This window comes from Labeo rohita, chromosome 3, assembly GCF_022985175.1.
Source record: "Labeo rohita strain BAU-BD-2019 chromosome 3, IGBB_LRoh.1.0, whole genome shotgun sequence".
NCBI classification, from domain to species: domain Eukaryota; kingdom Metazoa; phylum Chordata; class Actinopteri; order Cypriniformes; family Cyprinidae; genus Labeo; species Labeo rohita.
The window spans coordinates 19,123,831-19,146,923 of NC_066871.1; the positions used below are offsets into that span (position 1 = coordinate 19,123,831).

General features: G+C 37.1%; 2 protein-coding genes across 6 annotated transcripts; one reads left to right on the top strand and one right to left on the bottom strand.

The window, feature by feature from the left end:
* Nucleotides 1–194: 194 nt before the first annotated feature.
* On the top strand, nt 195–12,877 carry tspan4b (tetraspanin 4b). Of its 2 annotated transcripts, XM_051106787.1 has the most exons (9): nt 211–515; nt 1,300–6,711; nt 7,528–7,597; nt 9,679–9,870; nt 10,345–10,419; nt 10,524–10,619; nt 10,697–10,807; nt 12,202–12,285; nt 12,365–12,877. In XM_051106787.1, the coding sequence occupies exons 3-9, from the start codon at nt 7,529–7,531 to the stop codon at nt 12,431–12,433; spliced, it is 696 nt and encodes a 231-aa protein (XP_050962744.1). In that variant the 5' UTR covers nt 211–515; nt 1,300–6,711; nt 7,528; the 3' UTR covers nt 12,434–12,877. The 2 variants fall into 2 exon arrangements, with proteins under 2 accessions (XP_050962743.1, XP_050962744.1); XM_051106786.1 differs by lacking the exons at nt 7,528–7,597; nt 9,679–9,870; nt 10,345–10,419; ... (2 more) ...; nt 12,202–12,285; nt 12,365–12,877 and having other exon boundaries at nt 195–515; nt 1,300–6,274.
* On the bottom strand, nt 12,867–21,153 carry bcl2l12 (BCL2 like 12). Of its 4 annotated transcripts, none has more exons than XM_051106799.1 (8): nt 20,988–21,153; nt 16,703–16,877; nt 15,652–15,914; nt 14,988–15,201; nt 13,997–14,113; nt 13,674–13,747; nt 13,235–13,495; nt 12,867–13,118 (listed from the first exon to the last, which is right to left on the bottom strand). In XM_051106799.1, the coding sequence occupies exons 3-8, from the start codon at nt 15,757–15,759 to the stop codon at nt 13,077–13,079; spliced, it is 816 nt and encodes a 271-aa protein (XP_050962756.1). In that variant the 5' UTR covers nt 15,760–15,914; nt 16,703–16,877; nt 20,988–21,153; the 3' UTR covers nt 12,867–13,076. The 4 variants fall into 4 exon arrangements, with proteins under 4 accessions (XP_050962756.1, XP_050962755.1, XP_050962753.1 ...); XM_051106798.1 differs by lacking the exon at nt 20,988–21,153 and adding an exon at nt 20,836–20,981; XM_051106796.1 differs by lacking the exon at nt 20,988–21,153 and adding an exon at nt 19,519–20,005.
* Between the last annotated feature and the right edge of the window lie 1,940 nt (nt 21,154–23,093).

Here is a 23,093-nt window from a genome sequence, read left to right on the forward strand (position 1 = left end):
TAGTAATTTAAATTGTGAAATATGAAAGGGCAGGACATACAGAACTGATTAAGCAAACCTTCGCATAGACACAAATTTTCACACTTCTCGAAGTTTGCAATACCCTCCACCCAACAAACACGCACTCACGCACATGTGCTTGCACACAGACTCTCAACGGCAAGGTTGTGCAGACAAAGCATAGTCTAAACCCACAAAAGTGTCAACACACCCAGCACAGAGCTTCCCATTACAGTCTGGCTTCTCTTTTTCTACTTCAGCCTCAGATAATAATTCATACTATAACCAAGCACTTTCTGCATGTTTTTTTTAATCTTTCGGCTGCAGCCTCTCTCGGCCAGATGCAAGCAGTGATATGACATCTTCAGAGGGAGGAGAAATGAACGAAGAGTGAGAGAGGAAGAGAAATTAACAGGATATAGGTGTGCTTTGCATGCGTGAGTGTGTAGATTTTCACATGTTCAGTTTGGTCTTGGTAGTCAGAGTTTGCAGTGACTTTTCTCAGAGGCATGAAGGTAAGTGCTAATCACACTTATTCGTAATGGGACCAAACGGGGGTAAACTGTGTTTGTGTTTGTGGCTGTGATGTTGTAAGATGCTTGAGGACAGGTAGAGCAAAAAGAATGTAACAAGGTTACATGCAGCTTAGAGACACATCAAACTGGCACTCGAATACCAGTCTAGTAAAAGTGGTAGATATGCACTGAAGTAACCTTTAGATGTACCTCCGTTCTACCCGTCAAATAAAATGGAGCTCATCTGGTAGGTAGAGCAGCGCGAACGAAGACAATTTCAAGGGGCTCACAAGATTCCCAAAAAAGTCAATTTAAATCTACCTTCTAGCAAAAGTAAATAAATACATATGATTTAGAATGATAAATGATGCATATATTTGCATTCAGAATAATCCTGAATATTTCTGCAACAGTATTAAGGGTTTTCAACATTGGTAATATTAATAAAAATGTTTATTGAGGAGCAAATCAGCATATTAGAATGATTTCTGAAGGATCATATGACAGTGAAGACTGGAGTAATTCAGCTTTGCTATCACAGGAATAATTATAAAATTAGTTTTTTTGAATTGCAATAATATTTCACGATTTCACAGGTTTTACTGTATTTTTGATCAAATAAATGAAGCCTCGGTGAGCATAAGAGACTTCTTTAAAAACATTACCAAATCTTACCAAAAAATAAACAGAATATCTATTTTTGAGACAAATAAGCATGATAACTTTTTGACTAACGTTCTGTTTCTTCCGTTGTCTTTTTCACTGTCACATGTTGATTTCAAAGCTGAAATCGCCCATGCTACACTAAGAGAAAGACAGAGAAGGAGAAAGAGGAAGGAACAGGCCTGTTTAAAACTTTCCGACCCAGATTCACACAAGATTACCTCTGTAAAACACCAATCACGCAAAGAACAAGTCAAAAAGATGAATTTCTCCTGCCAGCCGCTTCGCCTTAACATATAGTCACAGTTTGGAGGTTTCCTTCATTGTCGATCAAGTGGTCAAGGCCTAAAAGTGGATCTCCAAAGACAATATTAGCTCACCTGAGCTATTTTCTAGCATAAACACTGAAACTGCTGTACGAAGCTTCTAGATTGATTGACTTTTTTTAATCCGTATGCTCATCATGAGGCTTGTTTTTAGCAATTTGCTTCTGTTGATTGCTCTCGGAGCCTGTTTCAAGGCCACTGATGCACAAGAGCCAACAACACAGACAGATGCAAACATTACCATCACAATACCAAACAGTAATACTGGGGGGTCAATATTAAGTTTTGAAGTCACCAGCGCCACACCTGAAAATACAGCTGTTGCACAACCAACAGTAGTGGATCCACGTAATTCAGAAACCACAGTTGTTAACCAAATAAGCACCATGCCTGAGGAACAAACAGTTGCGAGTACTCCACCACTCAGCACTGTGATTGAACAAACAACACCAGAATCTGTTCCTGAAACAACAACTGTTCAAACAGAGCAGACCACAGTGACCACCACTACTGTGCCTGTTATTGCGGAAACAACAGTGACAGAACAAATACCTTCAGACGCCCCAAGCACAAGTCAACATGAAACAACCGTTGGTTTCACTTCTCCTGAGGTGACCAGTCCTACAGAACAACCTACAGATGAAATCACCACAGCAGTTGTGACCTTGGCCACTGCTTCAACAAAGGCCATCAATCCCACAACCATCGTGGCCAAACCAGACTCGGATGAGTCTCCGACCATCACGTCCAACCCTGTGGACACCAACACCGAACTCTCCACTACAACTCTAGCATCAACTACAAAGCACCCCCAAAATTCTTCTGAAGTGTACACGATGCCTGATGGATCTTTAGCCAGTGTAACTATAGAGGACAATGGTGGTCCTTTCCAAAACACCTGGTTAATAATAATGATAGTGTGTGTGGTCATAGTTTTTGTGCTATGTGTAGGCATGATTGTGATCATCCGGCGGCGAAAGAAAAACGCCTCAAGGAATTTCACCCCCGTGAATGGACAAGGCAAACGGTCCAAGAAGAAAAAAGGGGCGGAGAATGACGCGTGGGCGGGGCCTGTCAATCTCGACGCGGGGGCTGAATGTGACGCTGAGGCACAGGACGGTCTTCTGCCTAATGATGGGAAGCAGGATGATGATGTGGTGCTCAGCACATTCGCCGCCCTTGATGCAGAAGACGCGTCTAATGGTGGAGTGGGTGGGGACGGCACCAAGGAGGCTAAGAAATGGGAGGAGCAGGAGCCTATGCCTTACATAGATGAGGATGTGAAGGAAAACAAGGCAGAAAAAACCCCTTCTGAGAATGGGAAACAGAAAGGAGATGACAAAAGTGAAGAGAAGGGGATGAACGGAGGAGAAACGTTCTGTCTCACCACAGCTGTCTAAAAGCCTAAAAGTCTTCTGTTGACTAAATGAACTTAGGAGAATAGGAATGACTGGATTACTTGAGTTTGTGTTACACAAGGACTTAAGTAATATAGTTTTGTGTATATTATTTGACTATCGCAATTCGTTAACAGCAATGGTGGAACATGTAATGATGCTTGAAAATTCATACTTATTTCAGCTTGTATCAGTTTTATACTTAAAAGTGCGCAAAATTTTGTTGGCAAAAAGTGTTTTGTCTACTGTCAACATTGTACTGTAGATGTGTGAAGCACAATTCATAAACCTAGACCAATTTCGGTGCAAGCAGTGATGATGTTTTGTCTGGTGGCAGAAAATGACAGTTTTGAAGTAGCAGTCTATGGAAACCAAAGAATAAAATTAAGGCAAATTTAAGTTTATATTTCAAGATTTTGACCTTTTATTGCAATTCTGAGATTATATCTAACAATTCTGATGAGAAAAATCAACTCATCATTCTCTCTTTTCCCCTTGGATCAGAATGATGAGTTTACATCCCATGCTTCGGGCTTTTTTCCCCCTCAGAATTGACAGATGTGCTATTGTTGAGTTAAATCAAGTTATAAAATCTGAACTTGGAGATTTAAACTTGCATTTGTGAGAAAAAAAGACAGAATTGTGAGGTAAAATAGGTAAATGTTATGCAAAATGTTATAGGTTTGAATATGATTTCATGGTGAAACTGTAGGCCTAATATAATACGTCCCCTATATGTTTGAATGAATGAATAATATGTAGACCTACTGAATTTATACTGTAAATCACAGCAGGTCTGCCTCTTTAAACGTCTGCTTTAAGCTTCAAATGGCGTCTTGGACTACAGTATTCTATAAAAAATTTGGATTCCATTTCTGACCAAAGGCAACACAATACATTTTTTCTCTTATTCCACGGATTTTACCCATTTCACTCCACTTAATACCAGTGTTTTTCTGCCACCACAATGTGCACACAGCTGCAAGTGTCTACTCTAAATAGGTTTGAATAGTTATCTTCTACAGAAGTTAACCTTCACACAAAGCAGTGCTCTGTTTGTCAAAACTGCAAATGCCCATGACCAACTGAACCCATTGCAAAATTTTTTGTTGGGAAATCTTTCACCCCCATGCAAATTTGCAGATTGCATGGATTGCTTTTGAAATGAGTGAAAGTCACCAGTGAAAATTTGTCAACAAAATAATGCCTGACTTATTTAAACTTCATCATTTATCCATTTCAAATGCTTGCTATAGATGTAGATAAAAAAAAAAACACACACACAGTCTGTATCTTTACATGTAAAGATGGTAATAAGGCTACAGGAATGAGGTTAGAGATTTCGCTGATTACTGCACAAAGCGTTGATGTTCAAAACAAAACAGCTAACCATTAAGATCTGAAGACTTACATTCTGAGAATGAACGTTTTTCACTGTAAACATAGAGACTTATGATAACATTGATGAACGACAGCAATAAAATATTTTTAAATATAAACATTCTGTCTTTTACAAATATTTTTTGCTTATCTTGCTGGTAAAACCGGGGAATTCTGTGGAGAACGTGTTAAACGGAAATTTCAAATTAACCAAAATATCTAATAATCATACATGTAAGAGGCAGGGGGGGTGTGTAGAACAATTATGTGTAATTTTGCAGAGCTCTCTGTCATGCCTTAGCTAGAAATTGATAATGAACGATACTGAAATCAGCACTAGAAATCTGTGCCTCTTTTAAAGGTCATGGACATTAACTCTAAACCAGGAGTGCCCAAACTCAGTCTTGGAGGGCCGGTGTCCTGCAGAGTTTAGGTCCAATCCCAATTAGTCACACCTAACCAGCTAACCAAGCTCTTACTAGATATGCTAGAAACTTCCAGGCAGGTGTATTGAGGCAAGTTGGAGCTAAACCCTGCAGGACACTGGCCCTCCAGGACCAAGTTTGGAAACCCTTGCTCTAAACACATCAAGAGACCCAAGGATGACTAAAAACAAAATATTGCTTGAGACATAGCCAGCACTATGTCTGTAAAAAAACAAAACAAACAAACAAACAAAAAAACAATTTGTTGAGCCAACTTGAATTTGTTACCCCGCAGCCTTAAAATTTTAGGTTCAGTCAACTCAAATAAGTTTATTCAACTTAAAATGTTAAGTTGTACTAAGTGACAACTTAGATATTCGAGTTGACTAAACTAAAAAATTGGTTTGTTAAACTTCAAAGCTGTGTTTGTTACCTGGCTGTCTTAAAATTGTAAGTTGAATCAACTCAAATATCCAGGTTGTCACAGTTCAAGCTGACTAAACTTTTTTTTAAGTTGACTTAAAATTGTAAGGCAGCGGGGTAACAAATTACGTTAAGCTGACTCAACAAATTGTGTTTTACAGTGATAAATCCACACCTATATCACTACATTACAGAAAAATAAGAAGACAGCAGCCCTTCTAGTCTAAAGGAAGGGTGTGCCAAACAGAAAGTAGAGGTGTATATAAATGTCACTGATGGTTACAGGAAGGGTGCAAAAGTGAGTTAGTTTTGTTTGAAGAAAAATAATTGAAAAGACTTTGGGGTTTCTTAAACATCCAACAAGATATTTTTTTACTTCTTGGGGGATTTCTGACATTGCAGCACGTAGTGTGAGATCCATAACAGGCAAGACGGCTAATTTTTGTTTAAAAGCTCATTAGCAGCAAAAACATTAATTTCCATCTAATGGAATGGGTTACATTTCACATTTTTGAAATGATCAAAATAAGGCAGTGAAGTATGAACAAATGAATAAAATATTACAAATGACCACCAGATGGCGCTCATAACAAAACTGATGTAAAGAGGGGGTAAAATGTAACTTGACTGTAATTGATATTGATGGACATTTACATAAAATTAGCATTTTTAATGAAAAACAAAGCATATGATATGTGTGAAGAGAACTATATGTGAACATAAGTCCCCTGCACCCTTTATATCACATTAATTAAATCACCTACAAATGTTTATAACAAAAAAGTGTTTCTGTTGCTTCTACAAAGGGTTAGTAGTGTGTTTAATAGATTAAAGATCTACAGTCTAAACAAAAAGACGCACACAGAGAACTGCAAAGCCTCAAATGTGTGTCTGCCGGCCACATCCATCAGAATTGTTTGGACAAAACCAAGAGAAAGAAGGAGGGAGAAAGATTCAGGAGAGGAGGGTCTTGGAATAGAATGGATTCTCTAGAGACCGGCGGAGGGAGGAGAGAGGGAAAAAAATGAGAGGGGAGGGCTGATAGCTACATCTGGAAGTTATTTGGAACAAGAGAGGGAGGAAAATAGCTGATAGAAAAGATAGAAAGCCAAGGAGAACCAAGAATTAGTAATTAGGGTTGAGGGAACACATTAAGAAGCAAACAAATGCTTTGACGTTGTTACCTAAAATAGAAAAAAAAAACTTTTTTTTGGAAGTTTAAAAGGAATCCGGGAAAGAAATTATTGGAGTCTAAAGGAATCAAACAACAAAGAAAGAAAAGCTTGTGAAGAATTCTGTATCCCACAAAACTGCGAGATCAATATTTCAAGTTCATCACTTCACAGAAGACTTTATGTTTTTCTTGCACCTTATGAAGAGTCATTAACAACCAGAAGAACTGGAGGAATCACATCTGTGATGTGGATAATATCAGTCTATGAATGAATAAAGCAAGATCTCATCAACTTCATTAGTACGAAACAAAAAGACGATATCGGAAGCTTTGGATTCAGGACTCAACTCTTGCTGGAAACCCTTCAATTGCCTGTCATTCACTTTTTCCGTCTCCATCTACATCAAGGTAAAGCGACTATATTTGCTTCACGTCTAATGTAAATTTTGCAATATTAAATATAGAAATTTGTGTACTGTTTATACATCAGTGCTGAAGCTGACCAGAGAAACCAATGACAAATTTTATTCAATATCAAGTGTTTCTGAAAACCGACCGTTTGTGTTTGACATTTAGGTAAGGAAAAATCTTTTATGCACTAGCAGAAGTGATCAAAAAATTGGAATGGAAAGAAATGTGGGTTACGCTTCAAGTTAATTTCCCTCTTTTCCAAGCATTCATAATCACAAAAAAAGCTAAATGTAGAATTAGGTTTCTATGTTTTCTCATATTTAAAGAACTCATTTTAATTCACACATACATATGGTGCCAATTTCCAGAACCATTACTGACATACCACTGAAATCAGATCATAAATCTGTGTGATGCCTAACTTTGAGTGGGCTGATATGTTTACATTTTGGCCCATAATATACTCTGTGGTCACATGTGGACTGTATTTTGTGGAACAAAAAGGGCAAACCACAAAATGTGATTGTGTCGCCTTTTGTTTATGGAAAATGAAGTGGGGCGTATTATTAAAAGTCCACAAAATTATGTATAAGAGAGGCCCTACATGAGTATGTTTTAGACGTGGGTTCATAATGGCTTTAGTTAATGCTATCAGCAGTACAACACAAGGGTGGTTTCTTCCTGTCTGGAAACAGCACTTCCTTTCCATGCTCAGTTCAGGAGAGTGTGAAAGTTTGCTCACGTTAAAAGCACACACACAACATGTTTATCGTCATTTGGTGACTCTATTCCTGTCTTTCTTCTCTCACGCAGAATGTCTGTGTCACGAGGTTGCCTCTGCTGTGTGAAGTACCTCATGTTTATCTTCAACCTCATCTTCTGGGTTAGTTCTTCTTTACTCTTCTTTCAAATATCAGTTTGGCAGATTGTGAAACCTTATTCAATAGAACATGACCATACTGATCGAACCCGTATGAGCTGACGTGAACCTGTTATTCTGAATGATATGAAGCTATTCAGACACAAGATTCGCAAGTGTATCATTACATTTAGCCTATACATCAGGACCTGTATTACAGAAATATCCTAAGTCAGATTCACATCCTTTCTGTTCAGTAACCATGGTAATGTCACTTAGGAAACAGAACTTTTCTAATCTTAAATCAAGAATTAAAATGGGAAGTTTCTGTAATACAGCCCCAGCTCAGTAAACAATAAGTTAATATTGGGTAACTAAAAACAAATTGGTTACTTGGTCCATTTTTGCCCCGCCGTCGACCGTTCCCAATGATGTCCAAAGAGGCGGCATTCCTGAATGAGTGTTGTGGATTAAATTATTGAACGAGTCATTGAATCGTTCACTTAGTGAATCGCTGCATTGACTCGCCCAAAAAAGCACGTCACTTTTCGCCACCTACTGGCGTGATGGATGTAGAAAAGCAGTCAGTCCATGGAACTAAAAGCTGGAACACTACACAGCTTCTGTAAGATTTCACCCTGACTTTCATTTGCCAAAAGGTCATACAGCCAGTTTGCAGATTTAGCTGACAGTTTTCACAGAAAGTGTGTATTCTCTAGCTTCATACTATAATTCTATCCAGCCGGATATCAAACAAGGTTGATAATTTGAGCCAGTTTTATAACTCATATTGTTCCATTTGTCAAGCATCTCATAGCAGCGAAGCACATGTTTCTGCTTAAGTTTACTGTGTTCAGCATAACTTGAAAGTTTGGTAGTGTATGATGCTTAGCTCCAGTTTTTTTCAGTAAACATTTAGCAAGTGTATATGCAGAGTGTTTAGACTCTGTTTATAATTTTAAAGGTATGTAATGTATTCCAGCCTTAAAAGGATAGTTCATCCCAAAAATGAAGATTCTGTCATTAATTACTAAGCCTTCCTTACAAACCTGTAAGACATTCATTCATCCTCAGAACAAAAATTAAGATATTTTTGATGAAATCCGAGAACTTTCTGACCCTGCATAGACAGCAGCACAACTACTACATTCAAGACCCAGAAAGGTAGTAAGTACATTGTTAAAATAGTCCATGTGACATCAGTGGTTCAGCCTTAATTTTATGAAGCTACGAGAATACTTTTTATTCATTATTCATAAAATAATGACTTTATTCAACAATTTCTTCTCTTCTGTGTCAGTCTTTGGCGCATGTTCATAAAAGTACCACAGTGCTGCTAACGCAGGAGCTGGCGTTCTGACATACAATGTCCATCTTTCTTAGCTCGTTGTCTGTATATTCTGATTCAAATAAGTAAGGCTGGCCAAAAAATTGTAAATCAGACTCTCTGTTCGAAATCTTCAGACATGTTTATAACGACATTTTATGTATACGGCATGCATCTTCTCTGATTGCAAACAAGGCGCAGTGCATCCAGGTTCTGCGTCAGAACGCTGACTCCACACGCATTCGTTGTGATACTCTTGTGACCGTGTGCTGAAGACTGACACAGAAGAAATGAAATTGTTGAATAAAAGCATTATTTTTGTTTCCGTAGTGTGCAAAAATTATTCTCATAGCTTCAAAACATTACAGTTAAACCGCTGCTGTCACTGGACTATTTTAATGATGTCCTTACTACCTTTCTGGGTCTTGAACGTAGTAGTTGCCTTGCTGTCTATGCAGGGTCAGAAAGCTCTTGGATTTCACCAAAAAGATCTTAATTTGTGTTCTTCAGATGAAGGTCCATAGTGACATGAGGGTAAGTAATGACAAAATTTTTATTTTTGGGTAAACTATCCCTTTAACTGTTTAACATGTATAAAATATGTAGAAATATTCAAGTATGTGCAATTAAGTAGCATAGTCAATTAAAGTTTATGAAGGCCATGCGGGCCTACTACACTTGTCCCTCAGAATGACCTTAACTGCTTTACACTGATGGAAAGTGACTTATCTGTGCTTTACGTACCGTTAATTGTTTTTACCTGTGCTTGTTTGTGTAGTTGGGAGGATGTGGTTTATTTGGTGTTGGGGTGTGGCTCGCCTTCACACAGTCAGAGTTTTCATCTCTACCACTATCCTTCCCTTCACTCTCCGCGGCCAACCTGCTGCTTGTTGCTGGGGGCGTCACCATGGTCACAGGGTTCCTCGGATGCCTCGGTGCTCTGAAAGAGCAGAAGTGTCTGTTGATGACGGTAAGATACCTGGATTCTCACTGACATCAGTAAACCAGATGTGTGCAAACTGCCCAGAGGACGAGGTTCATTCAAGTATCGTCTTTCTCTCATATGTTTCCGATATCTGAAGACTCATGTGACCCTAAAGACTGAGGGGGGATTCAGCTTTGCCATCACAGGACTAAATTACATATTAAAAACATAGAAATAGAAAACAGCTATTTTCAAGTATGATCAACTAATGCAGCCTTCCTGAGCATAAGAGACTTCTTTCAGAAAAGTTTAAAAATCTCACCAACCTCAAATCTTTTAACTGCAGTATGTTTATGAGATATAATGTACTAAATTAATAATTTAAATTTCATAAATGTTTCATTAAATGGGAATGCTATCAGAATACACCATGTCTGTTGTTTATATATATATATATATATATATATATATATATTGTTGTCATTCATGTGGTCTAATGGTTCTTTCTGGTTCTTTCAGTTTTTTGTGATCCTCTTGTTTCTAGTCCTGATAGAATTGGCGCTGATTTTGGTTTTGAGTGTGTATCATGAAGAGGTGAGAGATCTGAGCCTTGCAAAAATTTCAGCCTTTCCTTTCAGGAAAACGCTTTGCCTTTGACTTCCTGTTTATCCGCTTCTCTCTCTGTTTTGTCCATTTAGCTGGACAAAAAAGCCAAGGATGACCTAAGAAAGGGAATGAAAAACTATAATACGAATAAAGGCCTGAAAAAATCCTGGGACAACATGCAGAGAATTGTGAGTTGAGTTTATAACAGTCACAAATATGAAGGCTGAGATTCTTTAGCGTGAATCATAGATTCTGTTTCCTTCAGTTCAAGTGCTGTGGCGTGAGCAACCACACTGACTGGCACAACGAAACGTCCAGCAAGAAACCTGATTCCTGCTGCAGGGATAATTCTGAAAGCTGCCATTACTGGGAAGAGGTCAGATAATTTCTGGGGTCATGGGGTCAGCTAAGTACCACACATTCCTAAAACCCACCAGCTCTTGGTAATTGCAACTATTTGCATAACGTAAAATGAAAGCCAGAACAAAACCTACATATACTCTTCGTTATAAGCAGTTTTTGGACTAACAAGTAGGTTTTAAATTCTGAAACTTACAGGATGTTTTTATAGTACAATGATCTTTTGTAAAAGGTTGTCAAAAGATCAAGAGAATTTTTATTTCTCAGTTCATGGCCCCTTAACAATTACATTTTATGTCCATGTATTTATTAGGTAGTCAGACCATAAGTAAGGGATAATGCATGGCTAGCTGTGCATTAAACAATTTTAATGCACAACATGGAGGCCAAGAGTGCATCAATTAAAGCAGAGCATTAATATAGAACAGTGATTAAACTGACTTGGAACTACCTGTGCATTAAATGGTTTTAATGCATACCTGCCAGCCAATCAGAATCCAGTATTCAGACAGACTATGGTATAAGCAAAAACAATATACAGTTTTATGTGACAGTTTGGGAACCCCTTGCAGAATCTGTGAAAATGTGAATAATTTAACAAAATAAGAGAGATCATACAAAATGCATGTTATTTTTTATTTAGTACTGTCCTAACTAAACACAATGGGGGGTGAAAACATTTTGAATTTGAAGATCAAGGTAAATTGTACTTAATTTGTCTTCTGAAGGGCATTACTAAATGGAAAAAAATGACATTTCAACAAAATAAGAAAAATTTAGACATCTTTCGACATCATCTTTTAATGCATCGTGTTTCCTTCTGGATCATCAGTGAATGTTTGAACCTTTTTAATAGTTGTGTTTGAGTCACTCAATTGTCCTCGGTGTGAAAAGATGGATCTCAAAATCATACAGTCACTGCTGGAAAGGGTTCAAATATGCAAAAGATGCTGGAAAACTGAGGAATCTGCAGGACCTGGAACAGTGCTCAGTTTAACTGTTCAGAACAAACAAGAGACTCACAAACATCCATCACAAAACAAAAAAACAGTCGTAGATCATCCAGGTAACCACACACAGTATTAAGAACCAAGGGTTCCCAAACTTTTGAAGGGGGTTATTTTAATAATTTTAGCTATTTTTGGTCCTGTGGATTATATGTAAACATCTTTTATGTAAAATATGTTGCTCAGGATGGCACTAAATAAAAAACATCATGCATTTTGTATGATCTCTCTTGTTTTGTTAAAATTATTCAGTTTTCACAGATTCTGCAAGGGGTTCCCAAACTTTCGCATAAAACTGTACTTCTATCCAGTCATTATCAGAAAATAAACCATTTATGTCAGTGTTTATTTTGTCTTAATGAGCAGCTGACTGAATTATTTATCCTAGTTTAATGTGTTTTAGCCGTGCTATGAGAAGGCCAAAGACTGGCTTCTGGCTAACATCACCTCAGTGCTTGGGTTTGGAGTTTGCATTGGAGTCGTTCAGGTACTTTGAAACTCATATAGTCTGATTATTATGCGCTGGATGTGCTCGGATATAACGCGACTGCATTTTCTCCCTCCAGATTCTTGCTTTGGTGTTCTCCATGCTGATGTACTGCCAAATCGTACGAGCAGAAAAATACATGGACTGACCCTACCTTCGCCCCAATGTGCCAGGGGCGCTTTAATTCTGAATATGTAATAAATGTTTAAACGGACTTGCCTATTAGAGATACTGGACGTGATATGCATGTGCACACAGATTTCGCCAATGCACTTAGGAAGAAGGAATTCAGATTACTTTACCAGGTAAATTCCTAATAATTAATATGTACTTAGGAAAATATGATTACATGAATATAAAGTGAATGTATACAGTAGGTGGAAACAAGTAAATCCTAGTTATTATTGCACTCTTTGTTAATACTCTTAGAACTGCTTGCGATGAATTTATGATCAAAGTTAATTTCTTTTAAATGGAAACCAAATGTTTAAGAACTGATGATTTGTACTAAACCAATTATCTGTACTATAATAATGTATGTTAAAGTCATTACAACTAAATAAGGATGCAATACAACAGCAGATGATTGAAATCATGTATTTTGGTATAAAAGTCACATAAAAAATTAAAAACATCCAAAATACAAAAAAATAAATACATTAGCAGAGAAACCACATAATCAAGTAGTGTCAGTTGTCCAGCTGGCCAGATCGTCTTCTTCCTTTCCTCACAGAGGTCATGCTACATGATCCAGAGTTCATAATGAACAGATCTAAGGTCGATGACTGAGATCAGTCACACTCCAGAACCTCATCCAATTGTGCAATGTTCCCCTGTGAATGAAAACAAAAACAATTTACTTGACAACGCTGCCCCCTTCTGGAGAAAAATTACACTGAATATCCAGAGACGCTGAGGAAAATGCTAAAAGTAGATGATAAAAACTCACCCATCCTCCGTGACTCCTCACCCACGGTGCAAAGCTTTCCATGTAGCGTTCAGCATAACCCGTCAGGCGCTGAACTCCGGTTGCTGTGACCACTCGTCGAGACACATCCATGGTGATGGCGAGACGCCGCAGCGTAGGGCTGACCGGTGCTGGAGCGGGGGGTTCTTCTTCGTTCTGACTGGCATACGTGTCGAGGAGTTTGGCAAAGGATGGGTAGGAGAGGCGTGTGAGGGTGGACCGCAGGAAAGGACTGGCGTTTATCTACAACAATAATAAACAATGACTAACAATGATAAACACAGAGTAACTAACTAAAAATAACCATAAACAGTCAAATCACTGCTTATGATAAGAAGATAAGAATTACTCTGCATCCCGGTAAGATGTTTAAAAAAAAAAAAAAATATTTTCCAAGAGTGCCAAACTTAGGGATTACTACCTTTTCGTTTATGGCATCCCCCTGTGAAGTCAATATCTGAACTAGCTGTTGAACCACAGCCTCTTTGTCATTGTCTGCAAATGAAAAGAAGAAGTGACATGTAATCTCCAAACAATACAAGTGGAAAAAAAAAAAAAAATTCAAAAACATCAGCTGGACCATCAACCTATTATAACAATAAGCTATTGTTACAGGTCTGAACATCCATTTCTGAACCTCAGACAACAGGTCTGTTAAGTATGCAACTGATCTTGCTTTGAAATTCCACTGAAAATGGACACCAATAGGTCATAAACAAATCTGTTTTATGGTTTTACACGTACCTTTGAGCGCACTTTGTGGAGGCTCTGGTTTAACAGGGGATTTCTTTTTCACACTGTGTTTCTGAGCGATTCTGTCCAGAGTTTCTGCCACACCGTCATAAAACTCAGGCGGATGGGCTGAGATAAAACATATCACATCAAATCACATGAATCCATATGCAAACTATCATTTTAAAGTTGAGGGTCAGTAAGATTTTTAAAATGATTTTATTCAGCAAGAATGCAATAAACTGATTAAAAGTGACAGTAAAGGCATTTAAAATGTTACAAAATATTTAGAATTCCAATAAATGTTTTTTTTCTGTTTAGAAAGAAATAATGAAAAACAAATTTGACATTTTAGGAATGTTCTCCATATAGTGGACTTCAATGGTGCCCCCGAGTTTTAACTTCCAAAATGCAGCTTTAAAGAGCTTTAAACGTCCCAACTGAGTAAGAATGGTCTTATCTAATGAAATGATCGGTTATTTTCTTTAAAAAAAAAAAAAAAATTATGTACTTTTTAACCTCAAATGCTAACCTCAAAGGGCGTTTGACCTTCTTTGGATGTTCCCTTTGTAAACACTGGGTCGGTACTTCTGCAGCGATGTAGGATGATTTTTAAGTTGGAGGAGAAAATGAGATTTTTGACATTCCCTAACTGTCATAAAGAGGAACACAAACTGTTCAGCTCAGCTTTATAAATAACCAGTTGTTTTGTTAGATGAGACCCTTGTTAGATGAGCCCTTTTGAAGCTGCATTTAAACTGCATTTTGGAAGTTCAAACTGAGGGGCACCATAGAAGTCCATTATATGGAGGAAAATGTTGTTCCTCAAAAATTTCTTTATGACTGAAGAAAGAAAGACATGAACATCTTGGATAAAAGGGGGCGAGTTAATTATCTGTAATTTTATGCTCTGTAAGTGAACTTCTCCTTTAACAGTGCCTCCTGTGTCTCAAATTCTAAATCCATCAAACAAGCTACAGAAATGTTTACATTTGAAACTTACATGGTGAGGCAGGCTGATCCGCAGGTTGTGGAACATCTGTAGCACTTCTGATAGGCAGAGTAGCTGGGCGCTGAGGACGTGGCTCTTCTTTTTTGAATGATACTTTTTTGAGTATATCAGATATTTTGAGTTTTTTCTTCTTTTTCTTATTTTTGTCCCCTGATTTTCTGTCACCTTCCTCTTCGGATGCAGAGGATGGAGCGACTATCTCTTCCTAAAAGAAAATTTCTCATTAACAACATGTTCTGAAGAGCAATGTTAAAATGCATACTGTTAAGAAATAATAAATTAAAAGTGAATGCATTTGGCTGGTCCGGAACTTTTTGATACTAAAGCCATAAATGCTTTTAATTAGCTTTCCAGGTCATGCACCGGATGAAACAAGAGCAGGTTCACACCACATGTGTAGGCAATGCATATTTATTTTGGTGCCCATACATTACACTATCAGCGTGAGCATAAGTGGAAGTGTAAAACTGAAAGTATATGAGCCTACTATTCATTTTGAAAATGCACTTTAAGGTTTTAACTATGCAATGCAGGTTTTTCTGAAGCTACATAAAATGAGTAAATTGAGCAAATAACACACATTATATTGACAAAAAAAAGCCCAAAAAGCACTGTTGCTTTGCATTATAAAAAAGGCCTTAGGTTTCTGTTTTACCTCTGTTTTCCTGGGTAAACTGTGCGTGCCATTTGTTGACGGTTTGTTGGGGTGGCCCGACTGACTCTTTTTCCAGGGTGCTGTTTGGAGTCGGGTCAGAACCGCCATCTTTCTTTGCACTGCGGATCGTAGACGGACGGGACCTCAGTCTTCTTTTTATTAAATTTTTAATTCCATGTTTCTTTTCTTCTGCGGCACTGATCTGCTCATCCAAAGAGTCCCATCCATTCGCATCTTTCTTCACCTTGTCTTTTGTAGAGGCACTAAAAAGAGAAATGTTCTTAATCATTCTTAACATTTTCATGTTAGCAATAAATATTCTACTTTTTTGAACATGTAAATTGTCTTTTAACGGATAGTTCATCCAGGAACAAAAATTCTGTCATCATTTGCTCACCATCAAGTTGTTCCAAACCTAAGTTTGTAGTCACCATTGACTTCCACAGTATTCTTTTCCATACTATGGAAGTCAATGGGGACCAGCAACTCTTTGGTTACCCACATTCTTCAAAATATCTTCTTTTGTGTTCAGTAGATAAAAGAAACTCATACAAGTTTAGAACAACTTGAGGGTGAGTAATTAATGACAGAATTTTCATTTTTGGGGCATTTTTTATTTTTGAACTACCCAAATTTGAATATTCATATAATTAAAGATAACTAAAATGGTTTGTTCCAAGATTGACTTTGACCACTAAAAGTTCCCCTGGACTACTGAATATGAAATTAGTTGAAAGGATCCGTAAAAAAAAAAAGTTACATTAGCGATGTTAGCAACAGTTTATATATTTAAATAATTATTAATGATTGACAGAGGAAAGAATGATTCATCTGGGACCATTCCAGTTTCCACGCCTTTTTTCGAAACTAGGTTAAAATTTGATAAAATATATTGAGAATAAAACTTCTGGACTGACTTTTCAAACATCAGCCAGATAAAACAACTTAAAAGGGTCAAAAATTATGCTTCAGAGACAGAGGGATTATGAGTTGTTTTATTTAGCATCATTACAGTGTTTTACTCAGTATCTGTTTGAATGATATGTATCACCTGTATTTGTTCGGGTCGTTGTATTCTCCTCCTATCCTTCCAGGCCTCTCTCCGGGAGGAACCGAGAGAGAGTGACGCAGAAAAGACTTTAACACCAACCGCGTCTCCGCTTTGATCTCCAGGAGAGAGATGGAGGGTGAAGGGGAAGCAGGTCTGACCGCCACGTCTGCCATCGCTGAGACAGAAAGAGAACTAAAACTGATTAATGTGAGGGCACTTTCACATTATGCAACAATATAAAACACCACTCCAGAATTCCAGTGCTTTGCTCACCAAATTTCCACAAGTAAAACTAAACAAGAGCATCAACCCTCTGTCAAGATTAATTAGTACACTTTGTATTAATCTTAAGTAAAAAAAAAGAAAAAAAAAGTGCATTAAAATACAACCAATAATTAATCCAGTCTAAAGAGAACTGAGTTACTTTAACAGTACTTCAATTCATAGTGGGCTCTCTTGAAGGAAGTGAAAGTACAACTACAATACTTATGAGCTATTTCTCACTCAAACGTGCAAAGGCAAAGAATGAGAGCTGGAAGTTCCAGTTCGTTTACCTCAGTCACTTTATCTGCGTCATTTATATACTTTCACTAACATTTCAAACATGATAGAAAAAAATCAGCACTTCAACAGAAACAAAAAAAAAAAAAAAAAAAAATCACCCTTCAAGTAGGGTTTTCAACATTGAAGACAAGTAATAATAATAGTCTTCTGTTTGATTGCTTAACAATGCAATATATATGTGACATGTTCATTTGGCAGAAATGATGCCGGATTACTGGATTAAACTTGGATTTTATCATTATTTTATTAAACATGTTATCTAAATGTAAGTGTCTATGGAACAGAAAATGAGTTGTGTTAGCAATTCTTAAATCAAGATAGAATGGGAAAGAAAAATGACAGAAGTTGTTTGTGAAACTGACCAAAAGGAAGTGTTTATAATTTAAAAAGTACAAAGGGTCACATTGGTTTATAAATGTATGGTTTGTTAGAATAGGACAATATTTGGCCGAGATACAACTATTTGAAAATCTGGAATCTAAAGGGTTCAAAAAAAAAAAAAAAAAAAAAAAAAAAAAAAAAAATTGGGAAAATTTGACTTCATATCCTAATGATTTTGAAAAATCTAATGATTTTACCTAATGATTTTTAAAAATCAATAATTTTAAACCAGACAAAGTATTGTTGGCTGTTGCTACAAATATACTTGTGCTACTTACAACTGGTTTTGTGGTCCAGGGTCACATATCTGCCAATGGGCTCAGAAAAATCAACTTACTTAAAAGGGAAAACTAGTTTTCATAGCCCACTGACAGATATTTGCGCTTGTTCGTTTTGTTGAATTGCTAAAAAACATGTCTTCATGTGTATTCATAGAAATCTGTACATGTCAGTTTATGTATGTATGTATGTATATATATATATTTTTTTTTTTTTTGTTTGTTTTTGTTTTTGTTTTGTTTTTTTCCAATTGTCATCAGACCAGCAGTGACTGTTCTTGTAAGTCATATTTTCATTCCAATAATTCTTCTCATTCACTGAGAGCATTTGCTTATAACTCGTTCCTCTACTCTGTAGGTTATCACGACTCATCAGAACTTTAAATTCCTCTGTAGGCATGCAGTTGTTTTTGCAATTGTTCTTCTAGAGCAGTTTCACAACTCAAAATATTTGACATGTTTTCATGTGTTTCTTACGTGATCTGAACAAGTTCACCATTTATAAGAGACTAGACCCTGCCAATTTATGACACATTATTACGAAATGAGCTTTACCTAATAAACCACTACGCTAACTTGGAGATTGTGTGTGGAATATTTATAAAATACAGTATTATGTGATTACTGTAATTATTAAATGTACCCATAATTGTACTAAAATGTAAAATCAGAGGCAGACTAATAGTAAACATTTACCCGATACTGTAGAAATCAAAAAATATATTAAAAAAAAAAAAAAAAAAAAAAAACTAAACTCTAACCGGCTTTCAGCTTAAAACATGCAAGTGTGGATTTCACAGCAGAAGCGAGAAAACACCATCACTCAACTTCTGCCAGTGGCATGTTTATCACAGAAAAAACATTGATACGTACTACTGTCTAGTTCAAAAGAGGAATTTTCCTCATTGCAAAACTGTCTGACGCATTCAGGACCAGGCTTGAATAGAATTTTATGTGCTAATGACAAATAATAAGCCAAAAACAATGTCCTGTGAAACAAACACAGAAGGTCAAGCTTTTTAAAGTTCCTCAGTTTTATTTAAATGACTATGGCACCGTGCTTTTGTTTTTACACACTAAGCACAAGTAGGAACAGAACCCTTATATCTGTTGTACTTCAGGGCCAAATTGCAGTGAAATTCTACATATAAAATCCTGTAACTTAAATCCCAGATCAGTTACTAACCTCGTCTGTACTTAACTTTACTATACGCTACCAACCCTAGGCACCTACAAAGTTAGCTGCAGATGTGGTTAGACAGTTGGGCTATTTGTGTGTCAGTGAAATATAAAGTTGGTAGCACTGAACGAATAGATGGACTGATTAAAATGAATTACTAAGATACTTAAAGGGAATCCAGCTTTATATGGTTGTTTACACTCATTCTGCAACACCAGATTCAAAATCATTTAATGAACAATTCGTGATACACTTGTTATGGCAATTTTAAATAATAAAAATAGACTATCATAGTTACCTGAATTCCAGTAAATATTCACAGTCATAAGAGGGGACACGCATAACAACAGACTGTCTTGGACGAAATTATCAGAAAATACAGGTCCTTCAAGAGCACAACTACTCGTTCATACCTGGTATAAACAGTTGTCACCTCGACGTCCGAAGGAATCAGCTGACTAGCGACGAGTTGTAACTGAACGCAACAAAACGCATCGACAAAATCAATGTTATTGAAACACGGATACAAAAACAAAACAGGTAAGTTGCGCGGGACTCATCCGCGATCTGTATCAAACTTCAGACGAGTTAAAAGCCACTTGTGGCTTGATATTATTAGAGAGTTCAGATGTAGGTCAGATCTCACGGCGAATACAATTATATCTGAAGCGGTGATTCATATCGACGTTATAGATACTCCACTATCGATACCGACGGAGCTTCAGCTTCCCTACCGGTTTCACTACTACCGCGTCAGAAATTAGTCCGTCCTACGGAATGAGATGACCGACTTTGACCGAAGTTGTGCGAACTGCGCATGTCACTGAAGGAGTAGCATATAGGACGAAGCCATTTTCCCAATGGACAGGGTTCAATCTGGCATACAGTAACAAACTTTTATCAAATAAATCCCTTGTTCCACTGGCTATAATTGTCCTCAGCGCGACATTTTTAGTAGTAACTTAGATATTTTAAAAGTTTTTTTTACCTATATACATATGCTTCTTTATAATGTTTACTTGTACATGTCTAATGTTCATTTACTGTTCACAATTGTCTGTCTTGTATGTTGGTGTTAAAGACAGACTGAATGGACACTGAAGTAAAGCAAATGCAAAAAACAAACCAATATTACAAAATGAAAGTAGCCTAAAATAAACTGAAACAACTGAAAAACAAAGGCACTCAGGTGTGTGTTTCACCAAACAGGGTTTATTTTCAGATGAAATACAACATATTTCTCAGCCTTTGAGAGAAGAGAGTTATTTGGTAATTGGAGCTTTTTGGCATACCTGCTGCTGTTGGTATGGATGACAGGAAAGTTTGGGAGTGTTTGTCCTCCCTCAGCCCCCCCCAAACCCCGTCCAGCGTCATTTGTAAATCAGACACTGGTACAAGGATTGGGAGAGACGGAGACGGACGGTCAGACAGAGAAATAGAGACACAGTAACATGTTATGAAATCAGCTGCTGAGAAAGTTTGGATGAGCATTGATAGAAAAGGTCAGGCGTAGCAAAAAAAAAAAAAAAAAAAAAATCAAAAGTTTGCTGAGAACAATTCAAGCTGACAGTACTGAAAGGGAGCAGGAGGCAATTCAGATTTATGAGAAACTAATGAGAGGTTAAGAATATATATATTTGTAAGTCCACACAATTTCACAAGCACATCATTAAGAAATTGTAGGTATAGAAAATATCAGTACAGAAATTACAAATAAAATCTGTAGTTACCACAAAAATCCTCTCAGCATGAACATCCTTCATCATCCAAAGTTGAACAAACTCTCAAGCTTTTTCTTTAGATTTGCAAAACTGCATTTTATATCTGTCCGTGCAGCTATCTTTGTCTTCTCTGAAGCTTCATCTGCTCTCTGATGTCTTACCTCAGAGTTATTTCCTCTTTAGCAGAGATGATTGCTCTCGCGTCTGCACCCTCCTTCACTTGCTCTCTTCATCTTGTCTGGCTTTATTTAGCTGTGCACTTATGTTCTTCCTGCCTACCCTCTGACCTGTCCTGACTGCTTGTCCCTCTCCTCGCTCCGCACTCCCTCTATCTATCCCTCGCTCGGCCACCCTATCAGCCCGAAATCACTGTTCTCCTGACCGTGAGCCAATAGGGAGCAACACAGCTGGGTGAGGCACTTCCTCTGTGACAGGAAACCAGCAAAGAACTCTCAGAGAGACACACACAGGCACACACACACAAAGAGTCTGGTGGACTCTAAATGTGGTGCAGAGTTCAAAATGGCTACCCCTCTCTGATAACAAGATTTTGTGGCCATTATGCAAACTTAAATGGATCTGAATTGTTCTAATTGTGTATTTTCTATGCTATAATGGCCTTTAGGCACAATGTAAAAGACCCCAATGACCTAACCTGTGTGCTAGGATTGTACAGTTGAGGTCAAAAGTTTACATAGACCTTGCAGAATCTGCAAAATTGTAATTATTTTTAACATTATTGTGTTTGTTTGTTTTTTTTAGTGATAGTTGTTCATGAGTCCCTTGTTTGGAACAACAGAAGGTTCAAACACTCACTGATGCTCCAGAAGGAAAATGATGCATTAAGAGCTGAGGGGTGAAAACTTTTTTTAATTTGAAGATCAGGGTAAAATGAACTTTTGTCTTCTGGAAAACATGTAGGTCCCTTCCCGAAGGATCTGAAGGGCAGTACTAAATGAAAAAAAATACAATATTTAGGCAAAATAAGAAAAATCTATACATCTTCATTCTGTTAAGAAGTTTTCACTCCTGGTTCTTAATGCATTGTTTTTCCTTCTGGAGCATCAGTGAGTGTTTGAACCTTCTGTAATAGTTGCATATGAGTCCCTCAGTTGTCCTCAGTGTGAAAAGATGGATCTCAAAATCATACAGTCATTGTTGGAAAGGGTTCAAATACACAAAAATGCTGAAAAACCAAAGAATTTATGGGACCTGAAGGATTTTTCTGAAGAACAGCAGGCAGCAGCAAGGGACTCATGAACAACTATCACTAAACAAAAAACACAGCTGTGGATCATTTAGGCAACAACACAGTATTAAGAATCAAGTGTATGTAAACTTTTGAACAGGGCACATTTTTATAAATGTAACTATTATTTTCTCTTGTGGACTATATGTTAATGTCTTTTATGTGAAATATCTTATTCAGGTCAGTGTTAAATAAAAAATAACATGCATTTTGTATGATCCCTCTTATTTTGGTAAAAAAACGTAACTACTTTTGCTTATCAGGCCAACCTGCCATATGCATAACATTTTAGTTTTGTATTAGCAAAGGATCTGTGAAATTAGGTTGCTAAAGGAATATTCCGGATTCAATACAAGTTAAGTTTAATCAGTTAGCGTTTGTGCATGGCAAAAATGCTGATTACCAAAAAAAATGTAAAAAAACTTTACAATGGAAGTAAATAGGACCAATTTTTGAAGGATTTAAAAGCTGAAAAAGCTTGTTACTTTCTAAAAGCACTTCTCTTAATTTTTCTGTTAAAATTTGAGCTGTAAAGCTCTTAAAACCATAATTTCTACAGGAATTTTAGACTTTTAAAGTTTACAGCATCACATTTCATGGAAACAGTGTTGTAAAAGTATAACTTTGCACAGAAATGGCTATATATCACACTATAAAATTGAACGTATTGTTCGCGTCTTGAGTATTTTAACATTTACGCATTGCCATTCACTTCCTTTGTGAGTGCTTTTTGAGAAAAAACCCCCAAAACAGACAAGTCAAAATTTATTTTTGCAGTAATCAACATTATGCCACAAACGCTGTCGCTGAACCTGGAATATCTTTTTAATATCTAAATATTAGTAAAATGCATCCGAATTTGTATGCGTCACATCGAGCTGTTCCAAGAAAGTTTGCATGAGAAACAGAGGATGTGTTTATTCATTTGAGAACCACAGGCCAAGACTGTGTGCAGAGGGCAAGAGATGAACAGATAGAGGGAGGGGTAGAGATGGAGCGATGAGTTTCAGGGAGGAGA